Raw genomic sequence first — 19,135 nt, 5'->3', positions numbered from 1 at the left:
CAAGCACTTGGGCCATCCTCCACTGCACTCCCTGGCCACAGCAGAGAGCTGGCCTGGAAGAGGGGCAACCGGGACAGAATCTGGCGCCCAGACCGGGACTAGAACCTGGTGTGCCGGCGCCGCAAGGCGGAGGATTAGCCTACTGAGCCGCGGCGCCGGCTTGTATGTTTTCTTAATGGTACATTTTCATTTTCTCTGATTGCCAGGCCATATTTAAATTTCTACAGTTGTCCCCAAATGTCCTTGAATTTTTTAAAAAAGATTTTTTTGATTTTTTTAAAAGATAGAGTTACAGAGAGAGGGGGAGACAGAGACAGAGAGACAGAGAATCTTCCATCTTCTGGTTTACTTCCCAGGTGACTGCAACAGCTGAGACTGGGCCAGGCCAAAGCCAGCAGCCAGGAGCTTCATCCTGGTCTCCCATGTGGGTGGCATGGGCACATGTACTTGGGCCATTTTCTGCTGTTTTCCCAGACACATTAGCAGGGAACTGGATGGGAAGTAGGGCACTGGGACTCAAACCAAGACTCACAGAAGATGCTAGCTTCACAGGTGGCAGTGGCTTAACCCACTGTACCACAACTCCAGGCCCAGCCCCCCTTCTTTTTTCCTTGAAATTTAAATTGTTTTTTTCAAACTAGGATCCAATGCAGGACCATATGTGCACCTGGTTGTTACATCCCTTGTCTCTTTTAACCTAACTCATTCTCTACTACAGTTTTTTTTTTTTTTTTAATTGGAACATAAGAACTTTGCCTCATTTTGTTAATAAACAGATGTCCTAGTACTGTCTTTCAGTGATGAGTATTTTGGGAACTGTATTTAAAAATGCGGCTAAAAATCCTCTGGTTCTTATGTTTCCTGTAAAGTGGGAGTAAGTTCTAAAGGTTGAATTCAAGTTAAACATTTTGGCTAGAATACATCATGGGTGATGTTGTGTACTTCATATTGCCTCATACATAGAATGTTTGATGACCTGCCACAGTGAAGCTAAGTTTAAGCACTTACCCCCCATTGTACACGTACGTGTTTTCCTTGGTAACCTGGTGTTAAATCATCACTATATACATGGCTTATGATATCATTTGATGATCCTTTCTAAATCAATAATTCCTTTTGTCATTGTAGAATAATGATTTGGACTTCTGTTCACTTTTAACATTATTAGCTGGAATTATTCTGTAAAGTAGAACTTTCATTTGTTGAGGCTTTTAGCTACTCTGAAATATAGTTCCCAAAGCAAAGATAGTAAATGTTAATTCTTCCCCTTTACTGATGTTCAAAGTAAGAGGTTGCTTTAATAGGCACTTCAAATAGTGATACTAATTTTACCATCTTTCCCTCTCTCTCTCTCTCACTCTCTCTCTTCCACCCACTCTCGCCCTTCCTCCTCCTCCCTCTCCTATTTCCATTCCTATTTTTTCCAAAGATCTATTTTCAATTAACTTTATACACATAAGATTAACCCTATACTAAGAGTTCAACAGATAGTATAAATAAAAAAACTGTTCCTCAACAGTTGAGACAAGGGCTGTTCAAAATCGTTGCATCTCAACGTGTCAGTTTCACTTCTATAGATTACCTCTTAGATACTGTATTAGTTACCACAGATCAGGGAGAATATATGGTATTTATCTGTTTAGGACTGGCTTATTTCACTAAGTGTAATGGTTTCCAGTTGCATCCATTTTGTTGCAAACAACAAGATTTCATTTTACCACTATGTAGTATTCCATGGTATACATATACTGTAATTTCTTTATCCAGTCTTCAGTTGATGAACATCTGGGTTGATTGCATTTCTTAGCTATTGTGAATTGAGCATGCAATAAACATGGGGGCACAGATAACTCTTTCTTATGCTGATCTCATTTCCTTTGGGTAAATTCCCAGGAGTGGGATGACTGGATCATATGGTAGGTCTATATTCAGATTTCTGAGGTATCTCCATACTGTCTTCCATAGCAGCTGTACCACTTTACTTTCCCACCAACAGTGGATTAGTGTACCTTTTTCCCCATGTCCTTGCCAGCATTTGTTGTTTGTTGATTTCTGTATGAAAGCCATTCTAATGGTGGTGAGGTGAAACCTCATTGTGGTTTTGACTTACGTTTCCTGGATGTGTAGTGATCCTGAGCATTTTTTCATGTGTCTTTTGGCCATTTGATATTCCTCTTTTTAAAGTGCCTGTTCATGTCCTTTCCCATTTCTTAACTAGATTGTTTGTTTTCTTGGTTTTAAGTTTCTTGAGCTCTTTATAGATTCTGGATATTAGTCCTTTATCAGGTATATAGTTGGTAAACATTTTCTCCCATTCTGTTGGTTACCTTTTCAGTTTGCTGAGTGTTTTGCAGTGAAGAAGCTTCTGATTTGATGTAATCCCATTTGTCAATTTTGGCTTTGATTGCCTGTGCTTGTGGAGTCTTTTCTAAGAAGTCTTTACTTGCAGGGTTTCCCCAATGTTCTCTAATAATTTGATGGTATCAAGTCATAGATTTAGGTCTTTGATCCATTTTGTGTGGATTTTCGTATAAGGTGTAATGTAGGGGTCTTGCTTCATATTTCTGCCCACTTAGATCCAGTTTCCCCAGCACCATTTGTTGAAGAGACTGTCCTTGCTCCACGGATTGATTTTAGCTCATTTGTCAAAGATAAGTTGCTTATAGATGCATGGATTGATTTCTGGAGTTTCTATTCAATTCCATTGGTCCCCCTGTCTGTTTTTGTTCCAGCACCAGGCTGTTTTGATTATAATTGCCCTCTAGTAAGTCTTAAAGTCTGGTATTGTGATGACTCCAGCTTTGTTTTTGTTGTATAAGATTGCTTAGCCTATTCGAGGTCTCTTATATTTCCATATGAATTTCAGTGTCTTTTTTTTTTAGATCTGAGAAGAATGTACTTGGTATTTTGATTGGAATTGGATTGAATCTGTAAATTGCTTTTGGAAGTATGGACATTTTGATGATAATTGATTATTCCAATCCATGAACATGGAAGATTTTTCCTTTTATTTATTTTTTTTTGTGTATGTGTGTGTGCGTGTATCTTCTTTTATTTCTTTCTTTTAGACTTTTTGTTCATTTAAATTTTTATTTGAGAGGGAGAGAGAGAGCTCCCATCCACAAATGCCCACAGCAGCTGGGGCTGAAGCTGGAAGCCAAGGAATTGAATCCAAGTCTCCCACATGGGTGACAGGAACCCAATTACTTGGGTATTCACCACTGCTTTCCAGGGTCTGCATTATAGGAATCTGGAAACAGGAGCTGGAGCCAAGTATCAAACACAAACTCTTAGATATGGGACATGGGCATCTTAACCACTAGACAAAATGCACACTCCTAAAGCTTTCTTTTGATTATGCAAAGATATGAATATTCACTGTCATACAATAAGTGACACAGTCCTATGTCTGAGTTTTTGCTTTTCAGTATCTAAGCATTGTGATTATACCAGGCCATTAAACTCCTTCCTCAGTTTCTGAGAAGATACACAACTGAGTTTGTAGGTAGTTTGCCTTCCATGTCGGTAGGATTTTGCATGATTCTACCCACTGCTAATCAAACATATTTGAAAAAAAATTGTGTCAGTACTGAAAACCTACAAAGTTTTTCTTGTCTCTACTCCATAAATAATATAGAATAACAACCTACTTGCATTGTACTAGGTATTATAAGTAATCTAGAGATACTTTAAAGTATACTGGGAGGACATACATAGTTTATATGCAAATACTGGATCCTTTTATCTGCAGGACTTGAGTATCTTAGATTTTGAGATCTGAGACAGGTCTAGAAATGAATCACCCATAGATACTGAGGGATGACTATACATAGGGGCTTCAAAAAGTTCACAAAAAATGACATTAGAAAATAAGTTTATTTTGGTACAAAGTTTTTTTTTTTTTTAAATCCATGCATAGTTGTTGTTGTTGTTGTTGTTTTTGTAATGCACTTTTCCATGAACTTTTTGAGGCATCCTTGTAAAAAGAAGAGAAAATAGTATCTGGCTGAGAATCTAAATCCCTTTCCTGTGAAGCAAGTGCATGATTTTAATTCTGAGACTGTGTAGCAATGGTTTAAGGTACTCTGGACCTAAAGCTGTGTGCGAGATTAAGTTGCCAGGATGCCCTAGCAATAGATATACAGGAAAGTTACCACATCTAATTGAAAGGTATTGCCACCATGGGGGAATACTAAGAAAAGAAGGGAGGGACATAAGCTTTAACGGGATACTTGATAAAAATAATATTCTGCTGTTATACTGCATTTACTCCTTAACATCAACTTCTATTGTTGATGGCTAATATTATATGCACTATCTCATTTAATTTTATAGATTATTTGATGCATGCAGCATTGAGAATCTGAGAAGTTAAATAACTTGCTATGGTCACATAGCTGTTAAGTGATGCAGCAACAATTTGACCTAGCTCTGCCTAATTATAAAGCCTATGCTCCTAACCACTTCATTATGTTGAAAATTCAGTCCAGAGAGAGTAGGTATCAGTTCCAATCTGCATCTAGAACAATGGGACTGAATTTCTAGAACTGCACATAAATAAAATTCTGCTGTAACAACACAATTTAGAGTTCATAAACACAGAGTTTATAGTGCTGTTTACCAGGATTAATACAGAGCATTTTAGAGCTAAAGAAACGCTCTTTATCAGAAAACAGTTCCAAGCATGTAGCATGCCATTTAATTAAATTACTTTAAATAGCCTAAGTTGCATGGTTCAATACCTGGGAATTGTAGCTGCTTAAAATTCTGTACAGCTAGTTGTAAATTGGATTGATTGGATTAGTTGTTTCCATGATGAGGTAAAAATGTACACAATGACATCTCATTAGTTTGGGTGCCGTCAGTTCTCAATTTATGATCAGCTAGGAACTAGAGTTACACTCAAATCTATGTTATGAAGAAAGGATTTCCAAACAGATTAGAATATGTTGGTATTTTTTTTTAATTTTTTTTTTTTGACAGGCAGAGTAGACAGTGAGAGAGAGAGAGACAAAGGTCCTCCTTTTTGCCGTTGGTTCACCCTCCAATGGCTGCCTCGGTAGGCGCGCTGCGGCCGGCGCACCGCGCTGATCCAAAGGCAGGAGCCAGGTGCTTATCCTGGTCTCCCATGGGGCGCAGGGCCCAAGCACTTGGGCCATCCTCCACTGCACTCCCTGGCCACAGCAGAGAGCTGGCCTGGAAGAGGGGCAACCAGGACAGGATCGGTGCCCCGACCGGGACTAGAACCCAGTGTGCCAGCGCCGCAAGGTGGATGATTAGCCTGTTAAGCCATGGCGCCGGCCGAATATGTTGGTATTTTAAAGCACATTCCCCAAAAGAATTTCTTCCAGTTAAGTGAATTAATTGGGCTACTTAATATAGTTTTTAGAAATAGTTAGAAAATTAGGATTTCGGCTGGCACCGCAGCTCACTAGGCTAATCCTCCTCCTGTGGCGCCGGCAACCGGGGTTCTAGTCTCAGTTGGGACGCTGGATTCTGTCCCGGTTGCTCCTCTTCCAGTCCGGCTCTCTGCTGTGGCCTGGGAAGGCAGTGAAGGATGGCCCAAGTGCTTGGGCCCTGCACCTGCATGGGAGACCAGGAGAAGCACCTGGCTCCTGGCTTTGGGTCAGCGCAGCATGCTGACCTGTGGCAGCCATTTGGGGGGTGAACCAATGGAAGGAAGACCTTTCTCTCTGTCTCTCTCCATCTAACTCTGCCTGTCTACAAAAAAAAAAAAGAAAAGAAAAGAAAATTAGGATTTCATAATTGACTTTTTTCTGATTCAAATCAATCCTTTATTTAGTTGCCTGAGCTAATGTGGTTTTACTGTACATTGGCTTCACATGAGGAATTTATGGCAATGCTAAATTGATGGGCTTCAAAAGAAAAAGAGCTTTGAAAGCGCTTACTTCCCAGAGTTCTTTTTGTTCTTTCTTAAAAACAAAGTTTTTAGAACTGTATTCTGATTCGTTAACTGAAAACCAATTGTCAAAGATAAAATCTCATATACTGCTTTAGAGTGTAGTGCAAGAACTGCTGAAATCACAGCAACTGGGGAGAGTTGTGAAAAATCTGCCCTGCAGGCCTGCGCCGTGGCTCACTAGGCTAATCCTCTGCGTGCGGCGCCCGCACCCGGGGCGCCGGATTCTGTCCCTGTTGCCCCTCTTCCAGGCCAGCTTTCTGCTATGGCCCGGGAGTGCAGTGGAGGATGGCCCAAGTGCTTGGGCCCTGCACCCCATGGGAGACCAGGAAGAAGCACCTGGCTCCTGGCTTCGGATCAGCGCGGTCATTGGGGTGGCCGGTCATTGGGGCGGTGAACCAACAGCAAAGGAAGACCTTTCTCTCTGTCTCTCTCTCACTATCCACTCTGCCAGTCAAAAAAATAAAAATAAATAAAATAAATAAAAATTTAAAAAAATTCTACCCTGCATTCACAATATTTTTGTGATCATTAAAGGAAAAAATATATACAAAAAACATTTTGAAAATAAAGTGCTATTGTAGTAAGCTCATTATTTATTTTTTATTACTCAGGAGAGCTTTCTTCCATCAACATACATGACTGTTGCAAAAATGAGCGTACTTCAAAAAGTTCGTGGAAAATGCAGTTAAAAGATAAGCTTATTTTGATGCAAAGAGTACTTTTGAAATCCAAGCATTCTTTTTTCATACTATGCACTAACCACTTTTTGGAGACTCCTCATGTGCATGAATTTCAAGTTTTTGCACAAAAATAAACTTTAACTTCATTTTTTATGAACTTTTTGAAGTACCATCATACATGAATGACTCCTCACAAGTAAATTTATCACTCATTTATGTCCTGTTCTCAAGAGTAGTACTGCATAGGTTATACATAACAAAATGTTTTTCAGAGAGGTAGACAGCAATGCATTACACGATCTTTGGAAATATATAAATTTTGGAATGTAATATATTTGGATACTCTACATTTTTCATAGTGAATATTATCCAAATTAGTATTTTGGATCCTACAATTGAATGCACTGATTTTCCTTTGAGTTTTCATTCCTATTGCTAACTTTTCTTGCTGATCTCCCCAATAACTTTGAAAGACATATAGAATCTACATAGATTCTGAAAGTTAATAGAATTAGACTTGAACCCTAGGAGTTGTATTCCAGCTATTATGGCCAGAAAGAAAATTTTCTACTATCATGCATGAATTGATGGGAACAGCAGAGTCCTAGAAGTGAATTTCAACTCAGACTTTTTAGGTGTGTGTTTCTGGGCCAATCTATCTCTTGAGCCTCATTTTTAAAAAGTTTATAAAATGGGGATAATAACATGCAGTTGATGTGAAGAGTAAATTGAGATTGCCTGTATAGCACAATCTTTGACACATGATAGGCACACAATACATTTTTTTCCTTTTTCTCACTTCTAGAGAAATTTTTAAGAGCTCTACTGGACTAATTCATGGATTAGTATAGGAAGAATGAGTAAGTATCTTTCAGTAGTTACAGCAGTAGAAGATGTTTATTGTCTTAAACTTGAATGACAAAGCAAACCTAGTTGTCTGCTGCTTTTCAGAAGTAGGTCTTTAATTTACCAATTCAGAAAGGATTCACTTATTTGTCATTGGTCTCCTAACAGCAAATTTTACATTTAAATACTCAAAAAATGTTTTAAATACATGATAGGAGATGGGTTTTGATTCACAGTACATATGCCATTTGGAGATGCCCACATCCCATAATGGAGTGTTGGAGTTTGAGTCCTGGAGTTGCTCATGAGTCCAGATTCCTACAAATGCACATTGTAGGGGACAGCAGGTGATGGCACAAATCCTTGGGTTCCAGTCACCCATGTATGAGACATAGATTGGGTTGCTGGCTCCTGGCCCAGTTTGGGCTGGTGCAGGTATTTGGGGGAGTGAATCTGTGGATGGGGGAGATCGATCTCTCTCCCTTCCTCCCTCCCTCCCTTTCAAATAAATAAATGAAAGAAAAATTGCAACTACGCATATTTCTCAGTGATAATATGACTGTGTTGAAAAACTAATAGATACTAATAGTCTGAGGTAATTTTTCTTGTACTGGAACTCTGCTGTTAGAATATAAAACAAATTAGTGTTAGCCATAGCATTCCTTAAGTCTTATTAAAACAGAGCAAATGCTTTAGCATCTTTGGAAAGTGTTTGGACTGTCATAGAGATTTTATATTTTTCTTTCATATGACTTAACTCACATTTGAGTCTTAGTTCATGCTATTTATAAATATAAGTATTTTATTAGAAAAATGTTCAAAATACATGTTTTAAGAATTATGACCAAAAAACAAAAAAAAACCTCATCATTTGACTTGTAGCTTCCATGACAGAAGTAAAGTATATGCTGGGTACTAACACTTCAACAGTGTCATGTACTAGCACATACCTCTACCCCCATCTCTACCTTTTGGATAGTTGTATATTTTTCCCTTCTAAAGTAGTCTACTATTAATCATTTTGGCTATAAACAAAAAAAAACCAAAAACTAAGTTTAATTTATTTAGATATTACTAAGCTTTTTGTTTATTTTTAAAAACATTTTTGACAAATCAAATTTCACCATTTTGTTAGATTCAGAAGAAGATGTTGTCGAAACTCCAGCTGTGTCTCATGATGAACACACACACCAAGAAATAAAGGGTCAAAAAACACTGGCTACTCCTGCAGTTCGCCGTCTTGCAATGGAAAACAATGTAAGTTTTCTTAATGTTAAGTCTGAGATTACGTAGAAAACCTACAGTTGAGTCTCTGGAAAAATGATGAAATGACTCAAGTTCAGATTAAAGAAATAGGAAAATGTCTGTAAATGAAAAGTAATTAGTTGCACGAAATTAGTTGGGAGAAATGAGAAGAAGTTATGAACTTAACATTTGAATAGTGAAGTTCTATTATTAAAAACCATCATTAGGCTGGCGCCACGGCTCACTAGGCTAATCTTCTGCCTGTGGCGCCGGCACACCGGGTTCTAGTCCTGGTCGGGGCGCCGGATTCTGTCCCGGTTGCTCCTCTTCCAATCCAGCTCTCTGCTGTGGCCCGGGAGTGCAGTGGAGGATGGCCCAAGTGCTTGGGCCCTGCACCCCATGGGAGACCAGGATAAGCACCTGGTTCCTGCCTTTGGATCAGCGCGGTGCGCTGGCCACAGTGCGTCGGCCACGGAGGCCATTGGAGGGTGAACCAACAGCAAAGGAAGACCTTTCTCTCTGTCTCTCTCTCTCACTGTCCACTCTGCCTGTCAAAAAACAAACAAACAAAAAAACCATCATTTATGGAGCACCTGTAAATACCAATGGATAGGGTAAAATACCCTAGAAGCACACATCTTGAGACAGGAATTTGAATGCATATGATTGATTTAATGGACTGAAAACCTGTAAAGAGAATAAGGGAGGCCGGTGCTGCGGCTCAATAGGCTAATCTTCTGCCTGCTGCGCTGGCACACCAGGTTCTAGTCCCAGTTGGGGTGCTGGATTCTGTCCCGGTTGCTCTTCTTCCAGTCCAGCTCTCTGCTGTGGCCCGGGAAGGCAATGGAGGATGGCCCAGGTCCTTTTTCCCTGCACCTGCATGGGAGACCAGGAGGAAGCACCTGACTCCTGGCTTCGGATCAGTGCGGTACGCCGGCGGAAGCACGCCGGCCGCAGCGGCCACTGGGGGAAGAACCAACGGAAAAAAGGAAGACCTTTCTGTCTCTCTCACTGTGCACTCTACCTGTCAAAAAAAAAAAAAAAAAAAAAAAAAGAGAGAGAGAGAATAAGGGAGGCAGGATTGGAAAAGAAAGAGAGAGATAATGGACCAGGCATGGATGTGATACTCAGAGATTCTGGCTGACCCATAGGAGATGGGGAGAACCACAGAACTGGTTTGAGTCAAGGAAGATGGCCTTTGGTATTGTCTCTGCCAGTCATTGACTGCAGGGTAGAATGCCTGGCAAGCTGGCTCCCTGGCACTGTGGTAATTATTAACAAATGCATTCATTTTATTCTGTAAGTTAAGGAGCCACTGTAAGACATGGAGCCTAAGGCCACACAAATAACACAGCATTGGAGTCAGAATTTAGCAATGATTCTATATCACTCCGAAACCCATGCTCTTAGTCTTTAAATACTTCCTCAGCAACCATTGTCTCTGAGCAGCTGCTGTAAACACATTACCTGTAATCCTCATAACAGTGCTTCAGGGTAGTTGAGGTTATCCCCATTTTGCTGATGAGAAAGAGCCTGATTAACATGTTTAAAATCAAATAAGTAGCTGAACTGGGACTAAGAACACAAATATATCTGAGTTCTTTGCCCTGTGTCCCACAGTACAGACCGTTTCCTTGTCTGTTTGGGAGAGAACTGGTTAAGTTACAGTGGGAAAAACCAAAAGTAAGCACGTTGGAGATATGTAATAGAATCGTTAAAATATTCATACCCTTTCTGCCAGTTACCCTGCCATTGGGGAACTACGCTAAGAAAATAATCTAGGATACAGTCTTCCTTTTTTTTTTCCAGAGCCAAAATTAGAATATATGTACATGTTCAGTACTAGGGAAAAGTTAAAGTCAGTTAGGAAATTGTATACAATCATTAAATGTGTTCAAATATGAAGGCCATTAAATGTAATAGAAAATAGAAATAATAATGTGGAACACTAGGTTCCTAAGGGCACCAGATGAAATTATTTTATTTATTGATTTGAAAGCTATAAAACAATTTACCAATTTTTTTCTTAATTGTATGGAAAGACCACCTGTAGAAGATATACATGATTTGGCTTTCCCATCCCACTTGCTAAAGATGTGTATAATCTCCAAAATACTTGTATAAATGCTAGAAATTAAATAGTGTATTTTATTGTTATGAAGCCCCTTTTTAAAAGTTTCTTACAGTTTGCACATTTGTGAATTATTTAAAATTAGAAACCAATGACATTTACATTTTATAATTATTTAAAGATCATTTGTTTAAATTCTGAGTTCCTTTATAAATTTAGTGTTTGACATGAAAAAGTTCTATATTATTTTAAAGTCTTCCTTAGAGATGCACTAAAACAAATTGGGGCTTAACCTAAGAAATGAACTAAAAATGCACTGTGTATGAAGATATCATCCAAGCTTAGGTGTTTTATTTAAATAGAATTAAATGTTTTGTTCTGATCTTTCCAAAGCAACCATAAGAAAAATGTAATTTGAGGCCGGCGCCATAGCTCAATAGGCTAATCTTCCGCCTTGTGGTGCCGGCACACCGGGTTCTAGTCCTGATCGGGGCACCGGATTCTGTCCCGGTTGCCCCTCTTCCAGGCCAGCTCTCTGCTATGGCCCGGGAAGGCAGTGGAGGATGGCCCAAGTGCTTGGGCCCTGCACCCCATGGAAGACCAGGAGAAGCACCTGGCTCCTGCCTTCGGATCAGCGCGGTGCGCCAGCTGCAGTGTGCCGGCTTTGGCAACCATTGGAGGGTGAACCGATGGCAAAGAAAGACCTTTCTCTCTGTCTCTCTCTCTCACTGTCCACTCTGCCTGTCAAAAAATAAAAAATAAATAAAATTTTTAAAAATTTTAAAAAAAAGAAAAATCTAATTTGAGAGAGCTTTTGTATAATTATTTAAGCTACTAACATGTTTAACTGGTAGCTAATGCCAGAAACATTGGTCTAAATTTGTTAAAGCATTTTTTTCTTTAAATTCTCAGTTTTCTTTTTCTGTGATCTCCAAGAATAAGAAAGATCAAGCAAGAATTATACTGGAGATTTTAAAATGTCTGCCTATTCAAAAAGAGGTTTTCATAAGTAATGATGAATTCCACAATGTAGATTCCTCATAGTTATGGACAAATGAACAGTATGTGCAAAAGTAACCACTGATTCCCTACTAAGGGTAGACATAACTTCTCTATTAAGATCATGAAAATGTTATTTCCTTGTACAGAGATGTATTTTTACCTTCAGTGAACTAAATCCCATTTTGGAACTTTAATGATAGATTTATTTATTTTTAAGTGGTTGCATTGTTAGTATTGAAATGTGTCTTTTTTTAGATTAAACTAAGTGAAGTTGTTGGCTCAGGAAAAGATGGCAGAATACTTAAAGAAGATATTCTCAACTACTTGGAAAAGCAAACGGGAGCTATATTGCCTCCTTCACCAAAAGCTGAAGTTATGCCACCTCCACCAAAACCAAAGGACAAGACTATTCCCATGCCAATATCAAAACCTCCAGTATTCATAGGCAAAGACAAAACAGAACCCATAAAAGGTAATAATAATGCTAATAATAATAATAACAGTAATGTAAAGCAGTAGTACATTCACAAGTATTTTGGCAGAAGGTACTTTAACAGGTAATGTATATAGTATGGTATTTTCTTTCTTTTTTTTATTATAAAGATTTATTTTATTTATTTGAAAGACAGAGTTACAGAGAGAGGTAGAGACAGAGAGAGAGGTCTTCCATCTGATGTTTCACTCCCCAATTGGCTGCAATGGCTGGAGCTGCGCTGATCTGAAGGCAGGAGCCAAGAGCTTCTTCCTGTCGCTCACGTGGGTGCAGGGGCCCAAGCACTTGGGCCATCTTCTACTGCTTTCCCAGGCTGTAGCAGAGAGCTGGATTGGAAAAGGAGCAGCAGGGACTAGAACCGGTGCCCATATGGGATGCCAGCACTTTAGGCCAGGGCTTTATCCTGTGAGCTGCTGCGCCACAGCGCCAGCCCCTAGAGTATGGTATTTTCAATTCTTTCTGAAAGGAATGTTCAAATTTAACAAATAATTTTTTAATGGTGAAATAACATAGCTCATCCAGGAAACACTCCTATTTTTATATACTGCTAATTTCTGAAGTGTTACCAAGTTTCATGGCATATCAACTTGTATCCTGATAATTGTTTTGTTTGAACACTCAGTATTTTAAACATGCATTATTTTTAGTTAACTTTCAAAATTATTAGTTCTGATTTGTTATGTATAAACTCCTAGGATGATTAATTCCCATACAATTAGTTTTGCAGGAAAGTTGTTTGGTAAATCCATAGCTTGCATCCTTTTGAAATTTTTATGTACATTTAAAGCAGTCACATGAAATATGATGACACTTGAAACTGGATGTCATGCTTCAGCTTTGAAAATAGTAATTTTCAATGTAATATAATAAAGATAGTAGTAAAAGAAGGAGTTTGAGAGTGTGAAGAATTTTTTCTAATAAAAAAGATTAATGAATTTAAAAATTAAAATTAATAACAATGGAATATTTTCCAGGCTTTCAAAAAGCAATGGTCAAGACTATGTCTGCAGCTCTAAAGATACCTCACTTTGGTTATTGTGATGAGGTTGACCTTACTGAACTGGTTAAGCTACGAGAAGAATTGAAACCCATTGCTTTGGCTCGTGGAATTAAGCTTTCCTTTATGCCCTTCTTCTTAAAGGTGAGAGTCATTTGTTTCAACAAGGCCTGAGTAGGACATACAAGTTTTGCTTTGCAGATATGCAGTGTGTTAACTCTGGGTTTGAACCATATTATAAAGTCAGAAAATGTGCTGTGTTTTTAATTTCATAGGAATTTTTATATTGAAATTTATGTGTCATATTTTTATCTAATTCTCCATTGTAGCTAGGTAGAGATTGTTCTACCATTTAATTAAAGCCTTTAATTATGAAAGGTACACTGTAGCAAATTCCTGGTTTAAACTAAAGCAAGACTTAGTTTTGATTTTGTGTATCATGTACATGTATTCATTTTCATTTATTCCACAAGTTTGTATTGAGGCTTCTGGGAATCATGTCCAGCATTAGGCCTTGGGACCAATATAAAAGAGAATAAGACCATCAGCTGACCTTGAGCATCTTAAGACTAGCTCCCATTAACAACCTTTTATGAAGCAGCTAATAGGCACCAAGCCCCACACTGAGCATGCTGTGTACATTATCTCTTAATTCTTAAAGTAATCCTAAAATATAAATACTATTTTTCCCACTTTCCATTTAAGGAAACTGGGGCTCAGAGAAGTTAGGAAACTTGTCAAGGACACAAAACTAACAAAAGAGAATCTGTTTAAGGCTCTGGTCTATTTTGCTCAAAAGTACATACTTCAGTGTGTTCCCCAAACCCCAGCCTTTGCTCTAAGCTGCACTAACACTAGTCTTTCATAAATCAAATTATTCTATTATTCCCTAACTCTTTTTAAAGGTCCCCTTCTTTGCCTTTAGGATAGTTTCCAGGTACCTTAGTGTGGCAAACATATACTATAATTCTCTGCTGCCTACTTTTCCAGTCTCCTATCTCTCAGGGTTACACTCTCTATTTTAGTCATGTTAGCTATGCCTGGTTGCTAAAATGCACAATTCCACCCTAACTGTCCCCTCATCTCTTGATCAAATACCTATACATCTTAAACACCAGATTGTGTTCTGGCACGGACTTCTCCAGAAGTCTCTGTGGCTGTCACTGTGGAGTTAAATGCTCTTTTGTGTTCAAGTGCTTTATCTCAGTGTATTTCAAGTGTTTACACAGCTGTCTCTGCAGTGGACACTGGGCCTCATGTGGCCGAAACCATTCTCCTTTACCTCCATTTTCTTGGCAATGAGCTTCCAAGTGAGTCTTACATAAATGTAAATGTCATAGATGTAAATGAAAGGAGAGTGATCTGGATTCTGTAACATCCAGGGAGAGTCTCTGCAGAGGCAAGGCTGTTGAAGCCAGTAGATGACATCACCCAGATTGCGCATGAAGGAGAAGAAGGCTAAGAGTTGAATAGGGCCAGGTAGAGGTTGAGTTGGCAGAGATATTGAAGAGGGTAAGTGGCGGTAGTGGTGTAATGATAGGAGAATTAGAAAGGAGTCATTCAGAAGTCAACTGCATCTATTTCTATGTTCTAAACTACCCTAAAATATAATGGTTTTAAACAGTAGCCATTTATTATCTCTCAGGTGAACAGCACAAGTCTGTTGATCTTGGCAGAGGTCTTAAATGCTTGAGGTCAGATAATAGATTTTGGCAAGCTAGTGTAGAATGACTTCAACAGAAGTGACTCATATCTCTCCCATATGTCTCTGTCATTTCCCAGCATGCTCACCTATACGTGGTCTCATAGTACTGGCTGGGATGGAAAAAGAAGCAGAAATGCCCAAGTTGCATCTTGTTTTGTTGTCCAAAGCAGGTCACATGGCTAGGCTTAAAACTAGCCTGAGAACACTGCCAAAGTGCAAGGAAACAGGGAAGCATGAGAGTTTGCCATTATTGATTTAGGATCTCACACCCACAGGGAAGAAACAAGTTTTTGGAGGGAAGTAGATAATGATCACAATCATCACAAAGGTTGAATAGGATGAAGGATAGGGACAGGATCTTAGTAATTACCAGGTCATGGGTGGCCTCAACCAGAACTGATTGAATAAGATATTGTTGAAGTAGTTGCTTGATTGCAGTCTGTTAGGAAATGAATATGAATTGAGGAAGAGAAAATCCCAGTGAAAGGCAGAGGGAGAAGGAGATCGCCCGTCTACTTGTATATTCCCCCAAATGCCTGCAACAGTGGGAGCTGGGCCATTCCACATGGGAGACCCTGAAGTCAATCGAGTCTCCTGTGTGGATGGCAGGGACTCAAATACTTGAGTCATCACCTGCTGTCTCCCAGGTGGCTCATTAATAAGAAGCTGGATTGGAAATGGATTAGCCAGGACTCAACCCAGGCACCTAAGTACGGGATGTGGGCATCTCAAGTGGAAGTTTAACCACTATGCCAAGTGTGTCCCCCTCCACCTCCCACCCCAGCAAAAGAAGTAAAAAAAAAAAAAAAAAAAAAAGAGAGAGAGAGAGAGTGGGAAGTATTGTTGGAGTGAGGCCCCTGGCATTAGGAAGAGAATGAGATGGAGACCCCAGAAAAGGTAACCTTGAAGAGCAAGACAGCTCCAGCCGCCCCCCCCTTTTTTTTCTTTTTTAAAGATTTATTTATTTACTTGAAAGTCATAGTTACACAGAGAGAGAGGAAAGGCAGAGAGAGAGAGAGAGAGGTCTTCCATCCACTAGTTCACTCCCCAGTTGGCTGCACCTGCTGGAGCTGTGCCAATCTGAAGCCAGGAGCTTCCTCCGGGTCTCCCATGCGGGTGCAGGGGCCCAAGGACTTGGGCCATCCTCCACTGCTTTCCCAGGCCACAGCAGAGAGTTGGATCGGAAGTGAAGCAGCTAGGTCTCAAACCAGCACCCATATGGGATGCCATCGCTTCAGGCCAGGGCGTTAACCCGCTGCGCCACAGCAGCGCATCCCCTTTGCTTCTGACTGGCTTCCTCTTACTGCCTCCTGATGACAGCAAGTCTATTTTGATGCATGGATGTACCATTAATATATTGAATTTCTTTTAATACTGTTTTTCTTTATTGTCAGATATTTATTGAAATATCTGATCTTCATTTTGAAAATAAAATGTAGTATACTTTGTTTTGAAATGACATTTATATATGTTTCAGAACATTTGTAAAATACTACAGAGTATTGTACAGGAGGAAAATGACCTAATTAATAGCTCTATATCATATTTTCTTTTACAAAATTTGGATTTTCTTCAAAACTCTGTTTTTATGTGTTTATAGATTAAACTTAGTTATGGATGTCTAACCAAAGAAGATTAACATTATAGTTATCAAATCAAATCTTGGTAAAACTTTGAAGTCATAGAAACTAAGGGATTTGCAGCAAATTTTTTTTTATAATTTTCTTCCATTGATTTACATTCTTAATCCAACCTAAGTAAACAAAGGTCTGTCTATATTTGATACTCTTCCTTTAACTCTCTAGTTCTAGGATTTGGTTTATGTGTGTGTATGTGTGTGTGTTTTCCTGTCATGACCACCAATCCATAGACAAAAATAACACTGAACACAGTGCATATAAAGTACTCTTAATGGGACAAGCAAGGGCAGTCAGGAGGGAATTATTTTAAAGAATCATCCTGGCTGGTGCCGTGGCTCACTAGGCTAATCCTCTACCTGTGGCACCGGCACCCTGGGTTCTAGTCCCAGTCGGGGTGCCGGATTCTGTCCCAGTTGCTCCTCTTCCAGTCCAGCTCTCTGCTGTGGCCCGGTAGTGCAGTGGAGGATGGCCCAGGTCCTTGGGCCCTGCACCCGCATGGGAGACCAGGAGGAAGCACCTGGCTCCTGGCTTTGGATCGGTGCAGTGCACAAGCCACAACGCACCAGCTGTAGCGGCTACTTTGGGGGTGAACCAATGGAAAAAGGAAGACCTTTCTTTCTGTCTCTCTCTCCCACTGTTTAACTCTGCCTGTCAAAAAAAGAAAAAGAATCATCTTAACTATGTGGCAAAAAATATCCTACACGGATGATCCCTGTGAGACCTCAGTGGAAAGAAAGGGTTATCAAAGAAGGATGTACTCCTCTCTGAAGGGGGGAGAGAACTTCCACTTTTCTTATGGCCGTGTCCAAATACCAATGGAGTCTATGGTCACAGAAGGCTTCCATAGCCTTGGCAGCCCATAACAACAGCTCGAGTGATCACTGGCATCACAGATAACAGTGTTAATTGTTATGGGAACAACAGTAGTTGCTGTGCACCTACACCCCATATAGGACCTCCGTCCCTAATGAGTTGTACTATGAGAATCAACTGCAAATTTTGGGACTAAATTGAACATTTGTACTCTATATGTTGTGTGTGTGCGTGGGTGCAAATTGTTGAAGTTTGTGCTTAGCATGGAGTTGGTCCTCTGTATATAAAGTCAAACTAAAAATGAACTGTAACTCAAGAGGCTTCCATAGCCTTGGCAGCTCATGACAAGAGCCTCGGGTAATTACTGATGTCATAAACAACGTGTCAATTGTAAAATCAACAACAGGAATCACTGTGCACTTAATCCCCATGTAGGATCTCTGTCCTTAATGTGTTGTATAATGTGAATTAATGCTATAACTAATACTCATATAGTACTTTACACTTTGTGTGTCTGTGTGGGTGCAATCTGTTGAAATCTTTACTTAGTATATACTAAATTGATCTTCTGTATATAAAGATAATTAAAAATGAATCTTAATGAAAAATAGGATGGGAGAGGGAGTAGGAGATGGATGGTTTGCAGATGGGAGGGTGGTTATTGGGGGAAAAACCGCTATAATCCAAAAGTTCTACTTTGGAAATTTATATTTATTAAATAAAAGTTTTCTAAAAACAAAACAAAGTAAACCATAATGAAGAAGGATATGGGAGAGGGAGGTGGGATGGGAGTTGTGGGGGTGGGTATGGAGGAAAGAACCAGTGTATTCCTAAAGTTGTATCTATGAAAAAATGCATTCATTAAATTAAAAAAATGAATCATCTTAAGCATTTTTGTTTTGCTACATTTTAAATTTTAAAAGCATGACTGCCAAATGCAATGTGTGAACCTTGACAGATTCTGGATGCCAGAGAAACAGCTAGAAGAAACATTCTGGGTACAGTTAGGGAAATCTGATTATGGACAGGAGATAATGGTATAAAGAGAAAACAGAAGGGGAGAGATTAAGGGAGAAAGCAACAGAGAGGGGAGATGTAAATGTGATTCAGTGAGACTTTGACTCCAAAGTAAACATTCATGTCAGCTTTGTCCTTCACTTGGCCAAGGACACCAGGCAAACATTGGCCTCTAACAACCCAGGGTACTTTGAAATCCTTATTGTGTGTTCTTTCTGCACAAGTAAAGAGCTTAAATGCCTTTTGTGTTTTAATTTCTAGTGTATTTTTGAACTACTATTTGCTTCTTAAGATGACATATAAGTGAGGAAATGACATTGAATTTAAACATTCTCTTTGGATCTTTCATCATGATGTTTGTGAAGTTATTTTGAAAGTCTTCTTCATGTTTACAAGTAACCTGGCAGCTTTATATCTTATTCTTAAATGATTAGGGTAACCTGGTTCTATCTTGCTTGAAGGTAACATTGGAAGGAATATGCCTAGGTACATGTAGATTTGAAATTAAACTTGGCATAAGTTAGAATTCTCTCCTTCCCTCTTTCATATGTCTTATTGCTTCAAATTACCGTCCCTTCTAAATTGAAAGTGCTAAAATTGTATTCTGTTTTTGTTAAACAGGCAGCTTCCTTGGGATTGCTACAGTTTCCTATCCTTAATGCTTCTGTGGATGAAGGCTGCCAGAATATAACATATAAGGTTG

General features: G+C 39.3%; 1 protein-coding gene across 1 annotated transcript in view; it reads left to right on the top strand.

The window, feature by feature from the left end:
* The window catches only part of DBT (dihydrolipoamide branched chain transacylase E2), a 50,385-nt gene that overhangs the window by 25,789 nt on the left and 5,461 nt on the right, over window positions 1–19,135 (top strand). The window contains exons 5-8 of the mRNA XM_062191823.1: window positions 8,585–8,706; window positions 12,023–12,239; window positions 13,235–13,401; window positions 19,054–19,131. Coding sequence (XP_062047807.1) covers window positions 8,585–8,706; window positions 12,023–12,239; window positions 13,235–13,401; window positions 19,054–19,131 — 584 coding nt within the window. The remainder of the gene's footprint in view (window positions 1–8,584; window positions 8,707–12,022; window positions 12,240–13,234; window positions 13,402–19,053; window positions 19,132–19,135) is intronic.

The sequence above is a fragment of the Lepus europaeus genome, chromosome 5 (genome assembly GCF_033115175.1).
Source record: "Lepus europaeus isolate LE1 chromosome 5, mLepTim1.pri, whole genome shotgun sequence".
Classification (NCBI taxonomy): Eukaryota; Metazoa; Chordata; class Mammalia; order Lagomorpha; family Leporidae; genus Lepus; species Lepus europaeus.
The sequence above is the reverse complement of the archived record's forward strand: the minus strand, read 5'-3'. Positions and strand labels throughout refer to the sequence as shown.